This window comes from Haemorhous mexicanus, chromosome 19 (genome assembly GCF_027477595.1).
Source record: "Haemorhous mexicanus isolate bHaeMex1 chromosome 19, bHaeMex1.pri, whole genome shotgun sequence".
NCBI classification, from domain to species: domain Eukaryota; kingdom Metazoa; phylum Chordata; class Aves; order Passeriformes; family Fringillidae; genus Haemorhous; species Haemorhous mexicanus.
In genome coordinates this window covers 2,548,340-2,569,646 of record NC_082359.1, presented here as the reverse complement: position 1 = coordinate 2,569,646, position 21,307 = coordinate 2,548,340, and the positions used below count along the sequence as shown (strand labels likewise).

The 21,307-nt window shown below is 43.3% G+C and overlaps 1 protein-coding gene across 2 annotated transcripts; it reads left to right on the top strand.

Moving 5' to 3' along the window:
• The first annotated feature begins 124 nt into the window (after positions 1–124).
• KLHL22 (kelch like family member 22) lies at positions 125–17,667 on the top strand. 2 transcript variants are annotated; one of them, XM_059863788.1, is made up of 7 exons: positions 125–244; positions 8,444–8,696; positions 10,945–11,110; positions 12,234–12,952; positions 14,045–14,237; positions 14,902–15,135; positions 16,508–17,667. In XM_059863788.1, the coding sequence occupies exons 2-7, from the start codon at positions 8,470–8,472 to the stop codon at positions 16,883–16,885; spliced, it is 1,917 nt and encodes a 638-aa protein (XP_059719771.1). In that variant the 5' UTR covers positions 125–244; positions 8,444–8,469; the 3' UTR covers positions 16,886–17,667. The 2 variants fall into 2 exon arrangements, with proteins under 2 accessions (XP_059719771.1, XP_059719772.1); XM_059863789.1 differs by having other exon boundaries at positions 145–244; positions 8,427–8,696.
• The last annotated feature ends 3,640 nt before the right edge of the window (positions 17,668–21,307 follow it).

Genomic DNA, 21,307 nt, shown 5'->3' with positions numbered 1-21,307 from the left:
GAGCGCTACTCGTCGGTGGTGGCCCGGGCGCGCCCCGCACTGGCCCCGAGAGTCGCGGCCACGGCAGCCCCGGGTTCCCCGCGGCCGTGACCGGCCCGGCGCTCACCGGGCACAGCCGCGGCACCCGCCCGGGCGGTGCTGGGGCCGCCCACGCCGCCCGCCCCGGTTCCGGCCGCCGCCGCCCCTCCCTCGCCCGGTGGGTTCCGGGTCGCACATGAAGGCGGAGGCGCCGCCGCCGCTCTCGGTAGGTGCTGCGGCGGGGGCGAGGGAGCGCGGGCCCCGGCCGGCCCGCCCGGCGCTCCGCTGCCGGCCCCGGCGCTGCCGTTCCGGGGGGCCGCGCGTGGGAGCGTGTCCCGGGCCGACCCCCGGGCGAGGCCGCGTCCCCCGCCCAGGGCTGCCCGCGGGCACCGCGGCTCGGGAGGGAGCTCCGCGGCCGGGGCCGCTGCCGGGGCGGTGGCTGCGGCCGGGGAGCGTCTGCCGGCGGCGCGACCCGCCCGGGCCGGGCAGCACCAGCCCCGGCCCCGGCAGCCGGGCAGCGCTGCCCGCACCGAGGGGCGGCCCCGGCGGGTGTCAGCGCCTGCAAGGGCAATGTCAGCCCGGCGGGAGAAAGTAAAACCGTGACTGTGCTTGACCTGGCTTTGACCTCCTGGTCAGGGCGGTCTGGAGCCAGGCTGCCTCAGGGAGGGGTGTGCAGCTCCGGGTCACCTTCCCCCGCAGAGAAAACTGCTCGTTCTCTGGCACTGCTGAGAGATGGCCAAGCCGTGGGTCAGAACCCCCAGACGCCTGCCAGGACAAAATTAATGTGGTGAATAATATGAAAAAATTCATGTTCATGAGAAATTGGAGCTGGAAAGTGCTGGAAGAGGCCCTTGCTCTCTTCCAGGTCATTTCCGTGTTGTGTTTGGCTTAGAAATAATTACTTAATAACTTTTTTCCTCCTTGTTTTTAGAATACTTAGAAACTCATGATGTGATTTAAGTAATTCGGTAAATCAGATTCACGTCTTGGCAGCTACCTGAGTTTCTCAAAATTCTTTGAGCCGATTGCCTGATATATAAATTACACAACAGGAAACATTACAGTTCTATGAATGTGGGTAAGTTGCAACACTGAAGATACAGGTAAGATAAAACACTCAAATTAGAAAGCTCATGTTCTTTAGGTTGTTAGTACAACCTAAATAACATGGGTTTTCTAATTTGAGTGTTTTACCTTATCTGTATCTTGAGGGAAGAAAAAATATTTAAATTTTAAAAATTATTCACAGGAGGAAAAAATATTTTAAAATATCCATTTATTTAAATATAGATATACTCCATGGTGGTGTTATATACATTTTAAATGAGGTGCTTTATTCTGGATATGTCTTAGAAATAACTTGTAATGAGTTTGGAGGGGGAAAAAAAAGGCAAAACCCCTCAGGTGTTTGCTGAAAGGAATGAATGCCAGCGTTTGTGAGACAGCAACATTTGCAAAAGCTGTTTCCCAAGCCACACCTTTTGGTTTCCTCCCACTCTTCAAGTATACTACTAATGCTAGAAACTGAAAATGGCTCAGAAAGTCAATTCAGAGTGTGTTTTCTGCTTATTCCCATTAGTGATGTAAGGGAGGACTGTGTGTACAGACCAGGCAAAAGCACGTCATCATTTGAGTGCTCAAAAATAATGCTGAGATATAATACAATACCAAATATCCTCCTTTCTTTCTTTTTTCTTTTCTTTTCTCAGTCAAAAGGAGTTGTTTGGGTTGTTCCTTGTATTTGTAGGAGGTTCCTGAAATTGAGGATTTTAGAATATTTATTTTTGCACAGCTGTGAATGCATAAAGGGATTCTGAAAGAAGAATTACTGATAAAAGCTTCTGCCTTCCCTTTTCCTTGAAAAACCCTGAAACTGCTTAAGTTTTATCTACACATAACATGAACTCAGTTGGCTTCTTTGTAGCAAGTGCCCATTACACATTATCACACAGCTGGTGAATTATTCTGCTATTTGCACTCCAGGCAGAATGAACAATCGTTTTGCTTTTCATTTTACATTGTTTGTGGCATCACATTTGTTTTCCCAACTACTTTGGCAGGCACCCAGCTGCCTCCCTTCCTGCACACTCCCCGAGTTAGCTGATGTGTGTTTGTGTGTTCTCTGCCCTGTTAGAGCTCTGCTCCACTGCTGGCTCCTGCCTGCAGATCTGCAGCCCCCAGGGCTCAGCACTTTGCTCCTGGAGCTTGTCTTGTCAGGCTTGCAGCTGAAGCCTGCTTTAAATCCTAATCCTTGTTACTCCCTAGGGAGAGATGAAGGTGTGGGCAGCCTTAGGGCACAGATTTTCAAATTCCTCCAATGCATTAAGACTTTTAAGTGCCTAATGTGTTTGGATCCCAAGCAGCACACCACACTGGCTGTTGTGTGTCAGGGAAAAGCTCTGATGAATATGGCCTGCAAGAGGGGACCAAGAGGAGCTACATCACTTTTAACAGCAAAAGCGAAGTCATGCTGGGTGAGAGTAACTCCAGATATCCCAGCAGGCAGGAGACAAGCCTGGCTGCATGGCAGCTTTGGAAGGAGAGACCCTGGGGGTCCTGATGAGCAGCTAGGTGAATGTGAATTCTCCAGTGGGGCCCAGCTTCATACTGGGCTGTGTTAGCAAGAGTACAGCCAGTAGGTCATGTGAATTGTTATTTCCCACTCTGTTAAGCACTCATAATCCCCCAAAAATTGGAATACTGTGCCCAGTTTTGAGCTCTCTACTGAAAGAAAAAGCTGAGAATTCAGTGGAGGAGCCATACAGGGCAGGAGCACTTCCAAGATACAAGCACCTGCAAGGCGAGAACACTGAATTTTGTTCAGTGCAGGGCAAAAAGAAAAAGGGAAGAGCCAGCTGACATTTTTTAAGCTACCTAATGGGCACAGAACAATGTAGAGCCAAACTCTCCTTTGTGGTACAGCATGCCAGGGATGAGGGGCACGTGTCACAAATTGCAGGGAAAAAATTCACACAGCTATAGAAGAAAATAAATCTGCTGGTTAAACAATCAGTTTTCTGACTACTGACAAGGATGGAGATTTTGCACTTGACTAGACAAGGCTCTGCACATCCTGACCCAGTTGTGAAGGTTTCCCTGCTTTGAGCAGATTGGACTAGAGACCTCCCAAGTTTCTTTTCCAGTCTAAATAATTCCACATTTCTAAGAAAGCAAGGGACCCCCACCAAGCTGGAGCCACCTGTCCATATGGCAGTGAGCTAAACAGATTTGGATACCTGACACCAGCAAGCCTGAGTTTATTTTGGGCACAGCTGATGCACAAGAAAATATCACTGTCTGCGTAAAACACCTCTTTGTAGTGATGTAACTGACAGCCACGAGCTCTTGAATACACAAATGTCTGAGTTTCCATAGAAACTAACTTGGTTAATCCTTCCTGCATCCAGCCATTTCTCCACAGTCGAGAATCAAGGCTGTCAGCACAACTTTACAAAAAGACACCCCCAAACCCACACATGCACCTGGCATTGGGGCATCTCTGTGAGCTGAATGCTGCTCATCCAAGGGGTGAATACTTGGCCAGCTGTGTATCATACATACCACTCACTACCAGCAACAGGCTTCAGCACTGTAACTGATCTATACCATGTTAAAGCACAGCATCCCTCCCCAGAAAAAGAGAGGCTGAGTTAGTTCCTGTAATGGCAGCACAGGAACACCATGTGTGACAATGGATCTGTGGTGAAAAATATCATTAGGACAGACATTGCATTCTTCTCTACCTTATCTATCTTGCCATGCCTTTAACTTTTCCCTTCCCCTCTGCTTGTAGTTGAGTTACTCCATTCCTAGACCTGGTGTTCTTGAAAGGATAAGGATTTTCAGTGAGCACAAGAGCAATCAGCATACCAGTTTGTCACCATTTTGCCATTGATCAAACTACAGTGCATTCCCTAAATTCCTCCTGTCCCAGGGCCAGCTTCCTCAGTCATAAGCCACATACCTGTATTATGAAAGCAAGTATTCTGTTGTTGATCAGAGAGGGGATTTTGTTTTAAAAAATTACCATGACTCTTTTCATGGGTAGTCAATGAGTTATTTCAGTTGAATAATCAGAAGCCTAAGACCTCTACTTTTCTTCATGCCAGTAACCTGCAGAAGCATGGAGTAGAATTTGAATACAAGACAACCACAGAGTTATCTCCAGGTCACTGAGACATTTAGCTTTCACTGTGTCCACAGCTTCTTCCCAGGGACCACTGGTGATCCAGTGAACTTTGTGTATAATACAGGAAAGAGAAGGGACTACTCAAGTTCTTTCATGCTCCTTCCACTGCAAGGCATGGCTGCCTTCTCTTGGTTCCCAGATGGAACCCAGACACAGAATGTAGAAGATTTCAGTCTAGTGAAAAAGAGCAGTCTTGTGCTTCTAGGTATCCCTGAGGGTTTTTTCTGTTTATGGGGGATTTTTCTGTCTGTTGTAATTTTTTTTAACTCCTTAATTCAAAGTGACCAAACAGCCAACATCTTTCTACACTTGCCTGCAGACATGCACATGCATTTACTGATCCCATATGCTGTCTTCTTTATGTACTGGAAACTCAGTTGTAATACCATAAAATTAATCCCCACATCAACCCACGTCCTCTAAAATCCAAATACAAACTAACACAACTGCAGGCTCGAATACATTGTGCAGCCAGCAAAGAAAATGTCTAGCCTGATTTTCTCTGTAGTTTCAAAGTGGTCAGAACAAGGACTTCCCTGTTTCTGCAGACAACACCCCACAGCACATGAGACAATACTTATATAATAGTATCTTTGCTACTGTTAAAGAAGCCAGTGAACTCAAAGAATTCCTCCTCTTTCCCACCTGCAGGGTTAGTTCTGCAGTACTCAGCCACTGAAGCCCACTGCTAACAGCTGACCACTTAGAAACTTTCTCAAGAAGAAAAGGGAAAGAAAACATATTACTGAAATTTCTAAGAGCTTGTCTCAGTCACAGAGCTGTTTTCACAATAACAGAAATAAGAGCAGAGAAGCCTTAGGTACATCCTCTGAGCAAGAAGCTGACAGTAGAGAAGCTCAGGATGGAGGAACAAACCTGTTCTGTCTGTCTATCCAGAACTGTCCTACTTACATCACTTTTAGGCAGCTTTGGGTTGGTTTTGGGCTTTTTTAAATAAAGATTTAGGAAAATAGATTTTTAGACAGCAACAAAGGCACGGAGCACGCTGGTCAGACCACACAGTTTGAGAAGCAGGGTGCTGTGCTAACAGCAGCATCCCTCCTCAGCAATTTTGTAATCAGCATTTAGAGCAATACCCAAAGAAATACACAAAATGATCAATCAACTCAGCAAACACACTGCATTTAATCCAGAAAACCCAAATACCAAATCCATCCCACTTCTCCTTCAAAGAAGCCCACAACACAACCCCACCAGCACTGCCTCAGCAGCTGCTCTTGTACCTTCCTGCCCACCCCAGCTGCTCCTGGTGCAGCTGTTGCAGAGCTGAGCACACTCAGCTGAGGGAATCCTGCTGGCCACATCCCCCACAGGCAGCCTGTGGTCCTCTGCCCTCCTTGGGCTTACACCTCTTTTCTAGCAGCTCCTGAAACTACCCAGGCAGGAGTTGAGAGGCTTTTGGCTCAAGGAAGGTTTAACCACATCTGTCAGTCAGACTTTATAGATTAATACTACAAATGTTCACCTTAAATTTTTTAGGCTGGGAGCAGTTCCTTAGGATGATGTACAAGCATGAGTGATCACCCTGAGGGACAGTCCAGCTCACCAGTGACAGCTGAGGTACAGCCCAGGGACAGGAGTTGCAAACAGGAGGTCGGGACTGCCAGAATTCAGGAAGCAAAGCGTAGCAAAAAATCTGTAGGTTCAGCTGTTAACCAGCCAAAAATAAGCTGTGGAGGATGGTTCAGCTGCACTCCCAGCATCTCTTCTTGGCCACACTGGGTGGTCACAGCAGAGCTGATTTGTTCAGCTCTTGATAATGGTTGTGGCATAATTGAAGTCTCTATCTACTCAAACTAAGTGTGAGATAAACTCCCTGCAGATCTCCAAGACAGCCCCCACTTGTCACTGAGAGCTATTCAGATACTAATGCTCATGCTGGCTACAGAATCACTGAATAATTTATCCTTTTAATGTATTTCTATTTTCTCTCTTTCATAATACCATTTAATCTTCCTGGTTCCAGTTACCACATTTGTAAGATCAGATCTCTTCTGGGGCTGTACTTGCTGAAAGCCTCATCCTCTTTCTGTTACTTTTTCAGATTATTCAAATAGGGAATATATTCTGAACAGTAACTATCTCCAGTCATATTAAATAAAATTAAATAAATAAAGGCTTGCATTATTATATGGGTTTTCCACTCCACCCTGCATGTATCTCTGTAACCTGCTTCTCCTACAATACATTTATTTGCTAACACTTATTACAGGGCTTCAGTGGCCCCTGTGGTTTTATCTCTCACTTACCTTGCCTTGGCCTCTCTCCCACCAATGACTGCAGTATATGATACACTATAAGATTGTATCAAAGGTCATGGTGCTTCCCCTAATCCTGAAATGTCCTTGGATTCAGAAAATAGTTCATTTGTTGCTTTTACATCTGCTTCTTGATATAATGATTTTACTTCCATAGGGACTTCTTTTGATACAGCTCTCTAAGAAGAGGAAGAGATAGAACCTGTTTTGGAGCCTTAACCACATTAAATCACATTAACAGAGTTAATCAGTTCCTCATTTGATTTTGCTGCATTTATTTCCTTTTGGTGAAATGGGAACTTTCTGATCAACATTATGTAACACTCACTATTTCACTTGCCTTTCTTACTACATTATTTCCCTTGCCTCAATCCATCACTCTCAGTGTTCCCCAGGAGCAAATGCAATGATACACTAATGTTTTGTCTGCTTTCATTTGATTTCTAGGAAAAGCATCAACCTGTCATGAAAAATAAGCCATTACTCATCTCTTCAGCTGATGATGGATAGTTTTCCCTCTCTAATCGACCTGAGTGCTCCCCAGAAGGCTGTTTTGTCAGAGCTCCTCTTCTGAGCTGCTGTCTTGGCTTTGCTGGCAAAGAGCAGATGAACATTAATACACTTTCTCAGGGTATTTTCCATCCCATTCACCATGCAGCACCACCTTCCTTTTGTTTTGGGCAGTGTAGGGTAACTTCCTCAGGCAGAACAATAAACATTCTCATATTTCTTGGTGTCATCTGGGCAGCTCCTTCCTCGCTGCCACACCCAGAATACCTGCAGTGTTTTGAGATCTCCAGGGCTGCCCTCACTGTCTGTGGCTGGCACAGTGAAACAATGGTTCCATTTCTTCACTCTTTGTTTGGATTTGCTGGGTTTGTTCTCTTCTGCTTCCCTGACTGCTGCTAACCCCTTGTGACTGTCCCTTGTGGCACTAAGCTATTTCCCAGGCTGCTGAAGAGAGGCTCTTCTGAATGTGTTAGCAGCCATATCAGCTCACTTACTTCCTTTTGCTAATGGGGGGTGGTTTTTTAATGTGTGCTGACAACTGGATAGAGTCTATAAGCCCTGACTGCCACAACTTCTGACATTCTTCAAAGACAATGGGCAGGGTAAATTACAGGATGGTAGAAGAGGACTCATGAGATTTTAATTGCTTAACCATAGACATGAAACACAATCACTTGCAGATAGCTTTTTACAGGTGTTTCCCAATGTGCCATAGGGGACCTTCCCAGTGTGTCAGTGGCAGCCCTAGAAAAAGGTTCAGGATAGCCTTGGACAGTGCCCATTCTGGAGGAAATACCTGCTCTCTGCAGGGAGTCACAGGGAAGTGGAGAGTAGCTGTGCATGCTAGCTTGAAATTGCCAAAATAAAGAAACTCACTTTGAAGCCTGCAGTTTTGTACAGTATTTTGCACAATTAAGGTTGGAAATGTGCTTAGGTACAGAAAATGCAAAAAACAAACACAGGGAGAGAGAAGAGAGGAGATGCTGTGGTAAAATATTAAGAGAAAGATGGAAGGTGCAGTTTATACTGCTGAAAAGTTACCTGAGAATATTAGGCAATTTGGAATTTGGCAAAATTTTGGCCCATTTTTCGTTGCAGATGATGCAGAAATACCAAAGAAACAAGGGGTTTGGTAATGGATTGGGAAGTGAAATTCTTGCTGAGAAAAACAAATACCCATGTGTCACATACTCTGATACTGGTGTGAAAACCCAGGAGTCAGAATACCTGTTTTTGGAAAACCTTATTCTACCACTTTGGTGTGCTGATGTTCATCTGTGTGTTTTCAGTATCATTTGGGATCATTTGTCCAGGACAGAAGTGTCTCTCCATTGCCTGAAGAGTGGCTTTATTTTCTGTGACGGCCAAGGGTCAGAGCACCGTTTGTAAATCAAAAAGCACAAACCTCTGCCGATTCTGTTGTCTCACAGATTTCATTCTGCTGCAGCTGGTGGCTGAGCATTTCTGCCTGGGATGGCGGAGGAGCAGGAGCTGACTCAGGCACCCAGAGCTGCCCTGGAGCCGCCGGCGCAGCAGCGCAGCAGCAGCACTTACCGCAGCGCGGAGCACTCGCAGGCGCTGCTCAGCGGGCTGCTCTCCCTCAGGGACAGCAGCATCCTCTTCGATGTGGTGCTGGTGGTGGAGGACAAACCCATCGAGGCCCATCGCATCCTCCTGGCTGCCTCCTGTGACTACTTCAGGTACGCTGCTGTCGCCCTGCTTTTTGAAGTTTTTCTGATGTTTGCATTCTTTGTCACGCACTTTGTGTAGATAACTTCTTGGTTTGCATTCTTTTATGGAAAAAGTGAAATGTGATGGGCTGTTGCTTTGTCCAGTGTCATTGGAGGGGTGGCACTGTCATTCTCCAATCCGCTGTCACTTTTGGAAATCTATAAATGCTTTATAAATCTACCCTCTTTTATACCTTAGAAGGTCTGCTGTGATGGTGTCTGCAGGGGTCTTAGGACGAGGGAAGAGATGAGAATCTTGACTCTATGTTTCAGAAGGTTGATTTATTATTTTATGATATATATTATTTTAAAAGAAAATGATATATTAAAACTTATTAAAGGAGTAGAAGAAAGGATTTCATCAGAAGGTTAGCAAGGAATGGAAAGGAATGATAACAAAAGCTCGTGGCTCTCAGAGGGTCCGAGCCAGCTGACTGTGACTGGCCATCAATTAGAAACAACCACATGAGACCAATCAAAGATGCACCTGTTGCATTCCACAGCAGCAGATAATTATTGTTTACATTTTGTTTCTGAGGCCTCTCAGCTTCTCAGGAGAAAAATCCTAGCAAAAAGATTTTTCATAAAATATGTCTGCGACAGTCTGCATCATTTTATTTCGTGTCCTAGAGCGACACGTGGCAGCAACGGGCATGTGTGTGGTGTTGTTGTGGGTCTTAGGACCAGGTGAGAGATGAGAATTGACTCCCAGTTCTCAGAAGGCTGATTTATTCTTCTATGATATTATATTAAAAGAAAATTATATATTAAAACGATACGAAAGAAAAAGAAAGGAGACATCAGAAGGCTTGAAAAGAATTAATAAAAAAACTCGTGACTGACTCAGAGAGTCTGACACAGCTGGACTGGGATTGGTTATTAAGTAAAAGCAATTCACATGTTCGGTAAACAATTCTCCAAATCACATTCCAAAGTAGCAAAACATGGAAAAGTTGAAGCTTCTCAGGAGAAAAAACAGGCACGTGTCTGGCTGTTAGTCACAGCTGTGACAGCCAAAGCTTCTGGCTGGGCAGACTCCTTCTGAATGGAAAATCAGACCTGTAAGATGGAGCTGAGGCTGTTGTAGCCACATTTCTTCTCACAGAGAAAAGCAAGGCAATCTTCCCAAGAATATTTCTGGGATTCACATTCTCTGAACCTCAGAGAATGATCAAAACATTTCTTATCTCATTTGCTGTGCCTGTGTGTGCAGAAGTAGAATGCAATGTGGAGATTGTTTACCCAAAGTGAGGGTGTTTTGTTTCCTTGGCCTATCAGGGCCAGGTGTGTGTGTCAGGACGGATTCTGGGCAGTGGAGTGCAGTTGAGTGCTTGGCAGGTTCAGTTTAGATATAATGTAATAAAGTATAATGAAGTAATTAATTAGCCTTCTTTTGCTCTTTCTGCAATACTGCCTCCCACCTGTTCCTGTGTCATTCTCAGTGCAAGAATGACAGGCTGTTTCAAAATACTAACTATGGCTTTATTCATCTCTCTGTTATTTCTCTGCAGAAATAAAGGTCTTGTTCCTGCACACTGAGCTTACCTCCCCTAAATTCACTGTGGTACTTGGAGGTTTATAAAGAGGAGAGACTATCTGAACTGGTGTCTTCTGCTTAAGTGCACTCTAAGTGGCTTTTAACATATCCTTAGCATTGTTAGACTTTGCCTGTGGTGGTGATCATTTCATAATACACAAAAACTCACTGGAGCTGGGTCACTGTTGTGTGCCTATAGGGTGACTCACTGGCCATTAAACCAGGCAGTCCCCAGGCAATTTGGTGAGCAGTTCCTTTGTTTTCATAAAGCAAACAGCAAAGTCAATCCAGACAAACTTCTAACTGAAGGAAGAACTGCTATACCTTGGAAAAAAATTCCCACTGTCCCGAGTTCCTCTGTGTTTCCTCTTCCCCCACACCCAGAGTATCTGCCTTTGACCATTGACTGTCCATAGATACTGGGTGTGTATTGAAGTCCTTCACCTGTGAACTGTACCTTCTAGGTTGCCCCTGCTGTTTTCCTGCACAATGAAGTGTTACTTCCTTAGGACCTAAAGGCCTGTACTCTTAACTTAGAGGAGAGGTAATCACATTAAAGTGTCCAGCTAGGTTTTTGTATTTCCGAATATTTTTTATGTTCCCAGGACAACATAAGATGAGCAAACTGGAAATAGCTTCAATGCAAATCTGCCATAGCATGTGCCATTGTCTGTTTTGCAGAGGAATGTTTGCAGGAGGATTGAGAGAGATGGAACAAGAAGAAGTTCATATTCATGGCATCTCCTACAATGCAATGTGTAAAATCTTGAACTTCATTTACACTTCTGAGCTGGAACTCAGTGTGAACAGTGTACAGGAAACCTTAGCTGCAGCCTGTCAGCTTCAGGTGAGGTACTGGAAGATGTGACAAAAAAGAAACAAGAAACAAAAGTAATGATGAAAGAAACAGAAAACATGGATATCTGGTTAGAGGGAGGGTTAAGAGGGGAGCATGGATGGGCATGGTAAGAAGGATTTCTGGGATGTTGTATCCACTGGAACTAACTGTGAAAGGGTAGGAACAATGAATGGGTACTTGCACATCTCATTTGTGCCAATGGTTTAATTAGTTAAAACATTATCCATTTCATCTGGAGGAGTATTTTATGTAGCATTCACTTTCACTGATCTGTTCGTGAAAGCTTCCCTGAAACAGAATATCCCTGGCCTGTGGTCAGGAACAGGGTTTGCTGCTCAGAAATTGTGCTGCTCAAGGTGAGTCCACAGGCACATGACCTCTCCTGACCCCATCACTACAGGAAATCCTGCCACTATGGTTTGCACTAAGTGCAGGGGTCATGTGCTTTTAAGACAAGTTTTTTTTTTTCTCTAATTTCCCCTGCAGCTAACTGCTGCACAAGGCTTTGGTACTAAATCTTTGTGAGTGCTTGCTTTGGTTGGTTTTTACACACTTTGTTAGCAGAGGGGCTCCTGGACAGCAGTTAGTTCTTTGTTTCTCCTGCCAGATACAACTTCAAATTGTGTTCAGAAGACAACACTAAAAACTCATTTTCCTTTCCAATGGTTTCCTATGTTCTTGAGTGAAACATTTGTTACAGATACAATCTTTGATATAGTATGTCTCTAGTGCTCTGGAAAAACAAGCAGAGGGTGACTAATCACCATGGCCTGTGTCTGTTTTCCTGGCTGCTCCCAGGCAGGCTGCAGAGCAGGCAGTGCCCAGTGTCCCACATGTCCCACAAGGCACATTGCTGCTGCACCTGAAGCCAAACTTAAGTCTTGCAGTAGAGCACGGCTGGAAGAGCTGTGTTATATTCATCCACATACCCATGCTGAGTTCTCTTTCTCTGGGGAAAGGTGAATAGGGCACAAGTGACCATGGTGGTCAGACTGTGAGGAGAGCAGGGATTTCATGGACAATTTCCTTGCAGTCATCCCAGGCTTCAGTCCTGTCTCTCAAGTGTGGGGCAGGTGGTGTCTGAAATGAAAAACCTCTCTCTCTCTTGCAGATTCCAGAAGTCATTAAGTTCTGTTGTGATTTCCTCATGTCCTGGGTAGATGAAGAGAACATCCTTGATGTCTACAGACTAGCTGACCACTATGACTTAAAGCATTTGAGCGAGCAGCTGGACTCCTACATTCTGAAGAACTTCACAGCTTTCTCAAGGACACAAGTGTACCGACAGCTGCCCCTGCAGAAGGTCTACTCCCTTCTCAGCAGCAACCGTTTGGAGGTTAACTATGAGTTTGAAGTTTATGATGGAGCACTTTTTTATCATTATTCTCCAGAGGAACTGGAGACAGATCAGGTCTCCCTGATGGAGCCCCTTAAGCTACTTGAGACAGTTCGTTTTCCTCTGATGGAACCCCAGATCCTGCAAAGACTTCATGACAAATTAAGTCCATGTCCTTTAAAAGATACAGTTGCAGATGCATTAATGTACCACAAGAATGAATGTCTTCAGCCAATGCTTCAGAGCTCCCAGACACAGCTGAGATCAGAGTTCCAGTGTGTAGTGGGATTTGGAGGGATGCATTCTATTCCATCCATTGTCCTCAGCGATCAAGCCAAGTATCTGAACCCCTTGTTGGGGGAGTGGAGGCACTTTACAGCTGCACTAGCCCCCAGAATGTCCAACCAAGGGATTGCTGTTCTCAATAATTTTGTATATTTGATTGGTGGAGACAACAATGTAAGTGGTTTTCGAGCAGAGTCAAGGTGTTGGAGGTAAGATAAGGACAATCTTGCTATTAATTTTACTGTCACCCTGATGCCCATTTCTGAGTCAGTAAGCCAGCAGACAGTCAGCACACTTGCCAGCCAAAGATCAGGAACTGAGCAGGAGCCTCACTGAAAGAAAACACAAGAAATGAGCTTCATAGTAACAGGAAGCTCCCAGCAGTGCTTATGAGACAAAGCTGAGCCTGACAGTGTAGAAACAGCTACTCATTCAAGAGTATTACTTGTGCTTCTTTCTGCCTTGTTGGAGGAGGGAAGTATTAAAGGTGTGGGAAGCAGTAATGAGCCTGAACTCTAGGCTGTCTAGATATTCTCTTACTAGCATTTTCTGGAAGTCTTCTATGTGTAGTTTTTGTCCCAGTACAAAAGGATTTTAAATAAAATGCTATTACTAACAGATTTTCAAAAATCTGTGTGCACAATAGCAGCATTCCAGACAGGGAAGAGCAGGAGGAAGGAACAGGTTTAGACCTTCATGCCCATTACGTTGCAAAAACAGATATAAACCCTTCTGTCTTTTTATTGTGCTCAGTTTTACAAGTCTTAGCTGAGATGCTCTTATTTTATGGCATGCATAGTTTCAATTCTCAACCAGTTTTCTCTGTAACTAAAATTTCCAGATAAGAGAGATAGTTAGACATGAAAGTGAATAATGAGATTCACTTTGAGCAGCAGATATTTGGGGAAAAGAATCAAAGAACCCACCATATATTTATGTCCTTCTTGGATACTTGAAGATCCAGATTTAGTCTTTGTGCTATTTTTAGACTGTGTTACCTTGTAGAATGGCTTTGTGCAAACAGAGATTGTGATATGTAACCTGACAGCAGTGTACAAGATAATGGAAAACCTAGGCTTTGATAGCATGATTATGTCAGCCAAAGTACATCTTCTATAAATAGAATAAAACAACTTTGCTAATAATAAAATGCTGACAAGGCCAAATTTCACCTCACTTAGAGATGAGCTCAATTTCAGCTGAAGCCAGTGCAGTAACCCACATCCACGGAGCTGTCTGGTATTCCTGCAGTGATTCTGCAGCTGCAGGAATAACTTTCTTTGATCCCATTCTTTTCCAAGGTATGACCCACGACACAACAGATGGTTCCAGATCCAGTCCCTGCAGCAAGAGCACGCTGACCTCAGTGTTTGTGTCGTGGACAACTATATTTATGCCGTCGCAGGCCGAGATTACCATGAAGACCTGAGGGAAGTGGAGAGGTATGACCCTAAAACCAACACTTGGGAATATGTGACACCTCTGAAGAAGGAGGTAAGGAGTGCATTAGCCACACACACTACTACAGTCCCCCAATTCCTGATTTAAGCTTGCTAGATGTTTTTCTCAGGTGTAACTTTTAATTTGCTGATATTCAGATGGAAAGCAGTAAACTCTGTATATGGAGTAAATGAATGACAAGAAAATTAAATAATAGCATATGTAAATTACATTTTCCAGTTAAATGCTTGTTTTTCCTGTTTCTTGTTGATTTTGCCTGCACCTTTATTGTGTTAATTATTAAAACTGTTAATAAAACAAATAATAAATGTGTGTCACTGCTGAAAATATAAAAAGCCTGAATTGAGTGCTACTAAGTAGAATAACTTGCATTCCTGATAACACTGCTTCTGTAAGAAAAATCACCAATAAAAAGGCTTCCAAGTAGATTAGGGAGTAAAGTTATAGTATGAAGGAACAATAAAGACAGAGAATGCTGCTGTTCTGGAACTTTTAGAAATTCTAGTGTGTTTCATTCAGAAATTCACCATTATAATATCTTAGAAAGAACTGTCCATAAGCAAATCCTTTCTGCTTTTGATCTCCGCATAACTCATGACCAATGTCACTCCCTTCATGTCTATTTCCTGCTTCAAAACCGGGAGAAATACACAAATGCAGAGCTGAAGCTCTTGCTTTGCCACGGTGTGCTGTGCAGGTGTACGCCCACGCGGGAGCGGCGCTGGATGGGAAGATGTACATCACGTGTGGCAGGAGAGGAGAGGATTACCTGAAGGAGCTGCAGTGCTATGACCCCAGGACGGACCGCTGGGACGTGCTGGCAGACGGCCCCGTGCGGCGCGCCTGGCACGGCATGGCCGCGCTGCTGGGCAAGCTCTACGTCATCGGCGGCAGCAACAACGACTCTGGCTACAGGAGGGACGTTCACCAGGTGAGACCAGGTCACACCCGGGTCTTTTCTTGGCTTCTTGTGGATGCTGGCACTTAGCTGTAACGTCTGTCTCCTCCTAAGTATGCAGATAAAATTGTCTGCTCAGCTAGACGAGCGCTCCCCCACTCACCTGCAGAGCTGGCAATGATTTATTTACTGTTGTCTTCTTGAACACTCCGCCTCACCCACAAAGCATTAAAGCTCTAGCACTTGGAATTCTTACCAACTTTAAAACATCTCTGATGGATAACTTCATTGGCATGCATATGCCCAGTAAGCAGCACATCAGTTAAATTTGCTTTAGGCTGTCTTCACAGTCATTGTTTGTAAGTGGAGAATTTTTGAATTACCAATGTGTAATTGCAGGGCAGAGCTGTTAAGGATATGTTGTGTAATGCAATTAAAATGTACAGTATGGTAAGGGGCTTCTGGAGAGAATTCTCTTCAACCTTATTCCAGCTTCTAGAACTGCTAGACTTGAAAAGAAGAAAGAATGCAGTAAGGTCCTGCATATTCCCCCTACTTGGGGGTATGTAGGATGGCAGTTGTATAATGCAATTAAAATGTACAGTATGGTAAGAGACATCTCGAGAGAACCTTATTCCAGCTTCTAAAACTGCCAAAGACTTGAAAAGAAGAAGAAATGCAGAGAAATGCAGTGAGTTCCTGCATATTCACCCTACCTGGGGGTATGCTGGATAGCAATTGTATAATGCAATTAAAATGTACATATCTGATGGTAAGGGACACCTGGAGAGAATTCTCTTCACACTTATTCCAGCTTCTAGAATGCAAGGGACTGGAAAAGAAGACACAAAAAGTAACTGGTTTCATAGAGCCAGTGGAGATGGCAGAATTAAATCTAGCTGAAGAGTGTGTCTGAATGATAAGAAGGTGCCTACAAATGAAAGCAGTTAGCCAAGTAGGTACCCAATGAAATCTGAAGCTCTCCAACATGTGGCACAGAGGCAGCTTAGCAGATTTGTCATATTTGTATGTTCCAGCATTTCTTCTCTAATGCAAACAAGTGAATTACTTGGCTTATATTAGCACGTGTCCCCATCTCTTTCAGTTTTGTAGACATTTTTGGAATGACATAAAGCTGTTACTCCAGCAGCAGGGTCAGAACTTGTGATTTCAAAGCTATGTGGCAACTGTGCACAATTTTCTGCTGAGCACTGTACTTGTATTAGATAGTCACATGCTGTCTCCATTAACACACTGTCAAAGGACTGATGATATTCCTTCCTAAATTGTTTACCTTATGGCCAGGCTACAAGTTTATGGCCGAGGATAAACTGGCTAAGCATAAAAATATGGCCAAGGATACAAGTCCAGTTTTGCCTTCTCTCTTTTCTTTTTTGTTTTCCAGGTTGCCTGCTATAAGCCAAGCACTGATCAGTGGACAAACGTATGCCCACTTCCTGCAGGACATGGAGAGCCAGGCATTGCAGTCTTAGACAACAGGATTTATGTCTTGGGAGGCAGATCCCACAACAGGGGAATCCGCATGGACTATGTGCACATTTATGATGCAGAGAGAGACTGTTGGGAGGAAGGACCCCAGCTGGAGGATGACATTTCTGGCATGGCTGCCTGTGTCCTCACGTTGCCCAGGGCTGTTTTAATGGAAACAGAGAAGTGGCTCTCAGAATGGCAGGCAGACCGAATGAAGCATCACCTTGACTTTCCACCAGAAGTTATGAGTGTATCAGACTGGGAGGAATTTGACAACTCAAGTGAAGATTAGAAAACTTTTTTTCTTTTTTTCTTTTTTTTTTTTTTTGCCAGTGGATGAAGAAATGAAGGCTTGGGGAAAGTACTTGAGAGATTTTATATGTCTTTCTTATATCATAAAAGTATTTAAAGGTTTTAAAAATAAGTGTTCCGCACAAAATGCCATTCACAGTCAATACCTACCCATCTGCAAGTGTCCTGCACAAAATGCACTTACAGTCATACTGCCCACCTGCCAGAAAGCAGCGTTTTTACAGTAACCACACAACTGCCATTTCCCCCCGTTGTATAGAGGTTCTTGTACTTTGAAGGAGGCTTTTCTCAGCCTTCAGCATGGACAGAAAAAAAGCACAGAAGGCTCAGCTTGACTAGCTTCTTTCCTTCCAGCTTTTAGCTCAAAATAGCTTATTGAGATTTTTTTTTCCTTTTCTTTTTGGTAATAAAATTTCCTAGCCAGCTTAATACAGGAAGGTAACACCTAGTGCTGCCCTCCTGTGCCAGGTGTCAGACAGCTTGATTAGTTTTTCAGCAAGAGTGAACATACAGAAACAGGAAGAGTAGCAAGTCTGAATCTTCATCTCATCTGGGCATGCAGCCATCCTTGTAACTGGCTGAGAGTCTGTGAACTGACACCCACTCCTGAACTTCTAAACTGCAAGTTCTGTCAACACAGTGGAAAGAAGATTTCTAGAAAAATCTCTCTGTACAAAATATGGCAATCTCATCATTTCAGTGTCAGACACATTTCGTTGTTCTCAACCATAAATGAATAAATTCTTGTCAGAACTTTTTTAACTGCTGCCTCCGTTTTATTAACAGTGATGTGGTGGCTGAAAGTGTCATTATATCCTACAGCAGGATTGGCAGAGTTACTCCAGCCAGGGAGATGGGCAATTTTTTCATTCTTTTATTATATGCTTTACAAGAGAATAAAGAGAGCAGACATTGGTTTGCCACTGCAAAAGAAAAAAAATGAGATAACAAGAAGTATGGAAGATTACACTGGTCCAAGACCCTGCAGTAGCTGAACTGATGCCAGGAACTACAGCTGAGAAAGATAAGGCACAGTAAATCCTTCCTTCACGAGGCCTTAAAATAATTGGTTCTTGACTCCCATCTTGCTTAACATTAGGTTAGAAGCTGATTTAAAGTCTGAACCAATGTGATACTGAACACTATGAGATCCTTCCTCTTGGAGGGGTGGAGTAATCAGTGCACCAGAAAATCCTGAAAACCTCCCAAAAGCTTTTAAATCTTACAGCAATAATGGGCTTGCAGAAAGGCAAATCCAGTGACAATCAGAATGGCATGGGACTAGGCAAGTGTCATCACACTGTGACAAACACTGCATGTGGATGTGCTACTTCAGAGAAATGCAGGAAGTTCCTGCATATTCCCCCTGCTTGGGGGTATTGGTTATGGAGGCAAAGATGATTTCAAAACAGACCTCAATTACTCTGCTTTAGTAGACTGGGCTGCTGGAAAAAGATTCAAGAGTATTTGCACATTTGTTTAAATAAGTTCAATAGCTTTTTCTTGGTGAGAGGGGCATTTGTTGGACTTCAGCACTGTCAGTTTTCTCCAGCACTTCTTTCACTGTCTTTTCTTCAGTACTGTCAATTTTCAGCTCCATCTCTGAACCTTTGCCAATTGGCAGATAAAACAAAAGACTTGCAGAAAACCCTGATTATGAGCTTTTTCAGAAAATACCTTTTAGATAGTGAACTCTGGACTGCACACAGGGTCTGGAAATACAGACGTTATTACACTGCAATATTAGAGACTGATAAATATTCCTTTTTTGCCTACACAGTTACTTGTAACATGTAGGAATTAAATGTAGCCTGCAGATGTGAGGACATACCTGTCTGACCTGGGTATCACTAGAACCACTCCTTCCAGACTGCAGGTGGCAATTTGTTTCCTCTACAAACAGTGATTAAAGTGTTGTTTCTGACTGACATTTAACTCAGTGCAGTGCATTTTCCACTTTAACCAGCACCTCTAGACAGACCAGTGATGCCCTGTGTCATACCAAGATGTAGGGTTATTTTTGTTATTTAGATGAAACCTTATGTAGCCTCTTTAATAGTGAAAAAAGAATTAATCATTCTTTGTCTAGCTCCTTTTCCTATGTGTACCACTAGAGGGTATTACTCACTGTTACAAATAACCAACCTGAGAGGCTAATTCTTAGATTACAGAGGAGAATAGAAGACATTCATGAGTAATTAATGAGCCAAAGAAACATCCTGAGAAAACTTTGGGGGGGAGAGGGTTTCCACCTTCTACCCTGTCACTCCTTCTGTGTGTGAATACTGATTTCTAGAGAGCCCATCCATTATTCCATTTATCAGCATATGCTATTTTGTGATTGCATTACTCACTAAATGTTGCAGTTGGATGCTCTGCAAAGCTAATGAATATAGGGCTCAGAATGCAGTTGCAAGGAAAATACTTAAAGCAGATGCTCATCTACCTTAGCACTGCATTATTTTTCTCTTATTTTTACTTACTGGTGTAATAACCCTAAGTTACAGGAACTAACCCTAAGAACAGGTAATATTTGATAAAAACAAAACTTTTTGCTTTCAGGCCCAAAATTTTTTTACATCTGAGCAAAATGTGACTGCTGAAAGTTAAGTATGCACTATCTTACTTGCATGTATTTCATTTAGGTAAAAAACCACAGAGTTTAGCTCAAACTATCCTAATAATTTTTTTAGCAGTAGCTCATTTTAGGCCAGCATGTCTTTTTTTCAAACTCACACACAGGCTAAATAATAATGAAATTGCTTTGCTTTAAAAATGTCAATTTTCTCTTAGTCAGCAGACATAAAGCACTTCTTGTTTACTACCATTACCTATGTAAACAAAATAGGAATGATTTCAGGTTTGATAGCAGGATTTTTCAGGTTTCTGCAGGAAAAATTACAGGTTGGTACAAGAGCTGTAATTATTATTGATTGGTTTTCCTTTCAGGAACTGAACTTTCATGAGCCCACTTAAGCTTTCTGTTACCTCAAGAAATACATGTTCTCATAGGGATTTCCAGCTGATTCTGTATTTTTTTTTTTTTAATTTATAAATTCTCTGGTGTCCTAAATATGTCAATCTTGTATCTGAGTGTAAAAGACTTTTTTTTTTTTTTTTTTTACAGTAAGCTCTCTGAGCCAGTATAAAACAAGACATTGTGGACGGATGGACAATGAGCTAAGAAAGCTTTAAGTCTAAGTTATTTCTGGTCTGTGAGAGAACAATCAAACAGCTCTTCCAGAACTGAGTGATCAAAATACCAACACTTAAACTGCTGATACATTAGGAAGTCCAGAAGAATAGTAATTAGCTTCCTTGATGATCTATTTTCCTATTTCCTGCCAGCACAGAGGTAAAGCTGTACAGGCATATTTGCCAGATTTGTAATTAGTGGACTTGTATCCTGAAGTATTTCAGGCTTCCACATTTGCAGAAGTGATTGTGATTGCTTCAGTTTTGTTTCACAACTGCTTTCACTACTGTATTTCTTCTCCAGCTGTCTACTTCCAAATCCAACACATCCTTTCCCATTTTCCTCCTCGTTTAAATTAGGGTCGTTAATTTTGCATTGGAAGCATACCCAGTACTTGATTTGAAACAAAATAAAGATTCTTGTTCTGTACCCTTGACAGAAATTTACTTCTCCTTACTTAGGGATGAGCCACATGCACAATTTATTTGGCACTCAGCCCAAGTGATGGGATCAAAAGCTTCTGGTGAAAGGAAGAAGGAACAGCTGGGCACAGGGAAAGAGGTACAGGGCCTTCTCAAGGGAATATTCTGCCAACTGAGGTTCATTTCATGGGCAGCTGATGCACTTTTGAGCTCCCCATCTCCCCCACTGCATTAAAGCTGGCCCTACTCAGCTGCCAACAGGTGAAGTCAAAGAGCATAAAGGTATTTGTATGTACTAAAAAGGTAAAGTGGTACCAGACATGCATCCGTTCTTCCTAAACCAAATGCATTTGTAGGGATGTAATACACCTGAGATGACTGGCTGTAGTCTAGGGAGTTGAAGCCCAGAAAATATCAGAAAATATTAATGATGAACAAGTCACCTTTTTCCCATGTGGAAGTAGAATGTGGGATCTCTCACCTAGAATATCTGGTTTAGTTTAACCACAGTTGCTAGAACTGAGGAGGGAATTACTTGAAGGATGCACACAACCTGCATACATAGAAGTTCAGAACATCTAATTTGAAAGTTCCTTCCAACACCTCTCCATGCCTTAGAATCCTCTCTGGATGGGAAGGTGGTAGTGTTGGTTCTCCAGCAGCAGTCCAGCCCCACGCAGTACTGCACAAAAACTGGTTTATAATTAATGCTAGTTATTTCTGACATGTCCCAACTATTTTGAGATTCTAGTATTATCTCTACAAAATGGAGGCAAAATCACTA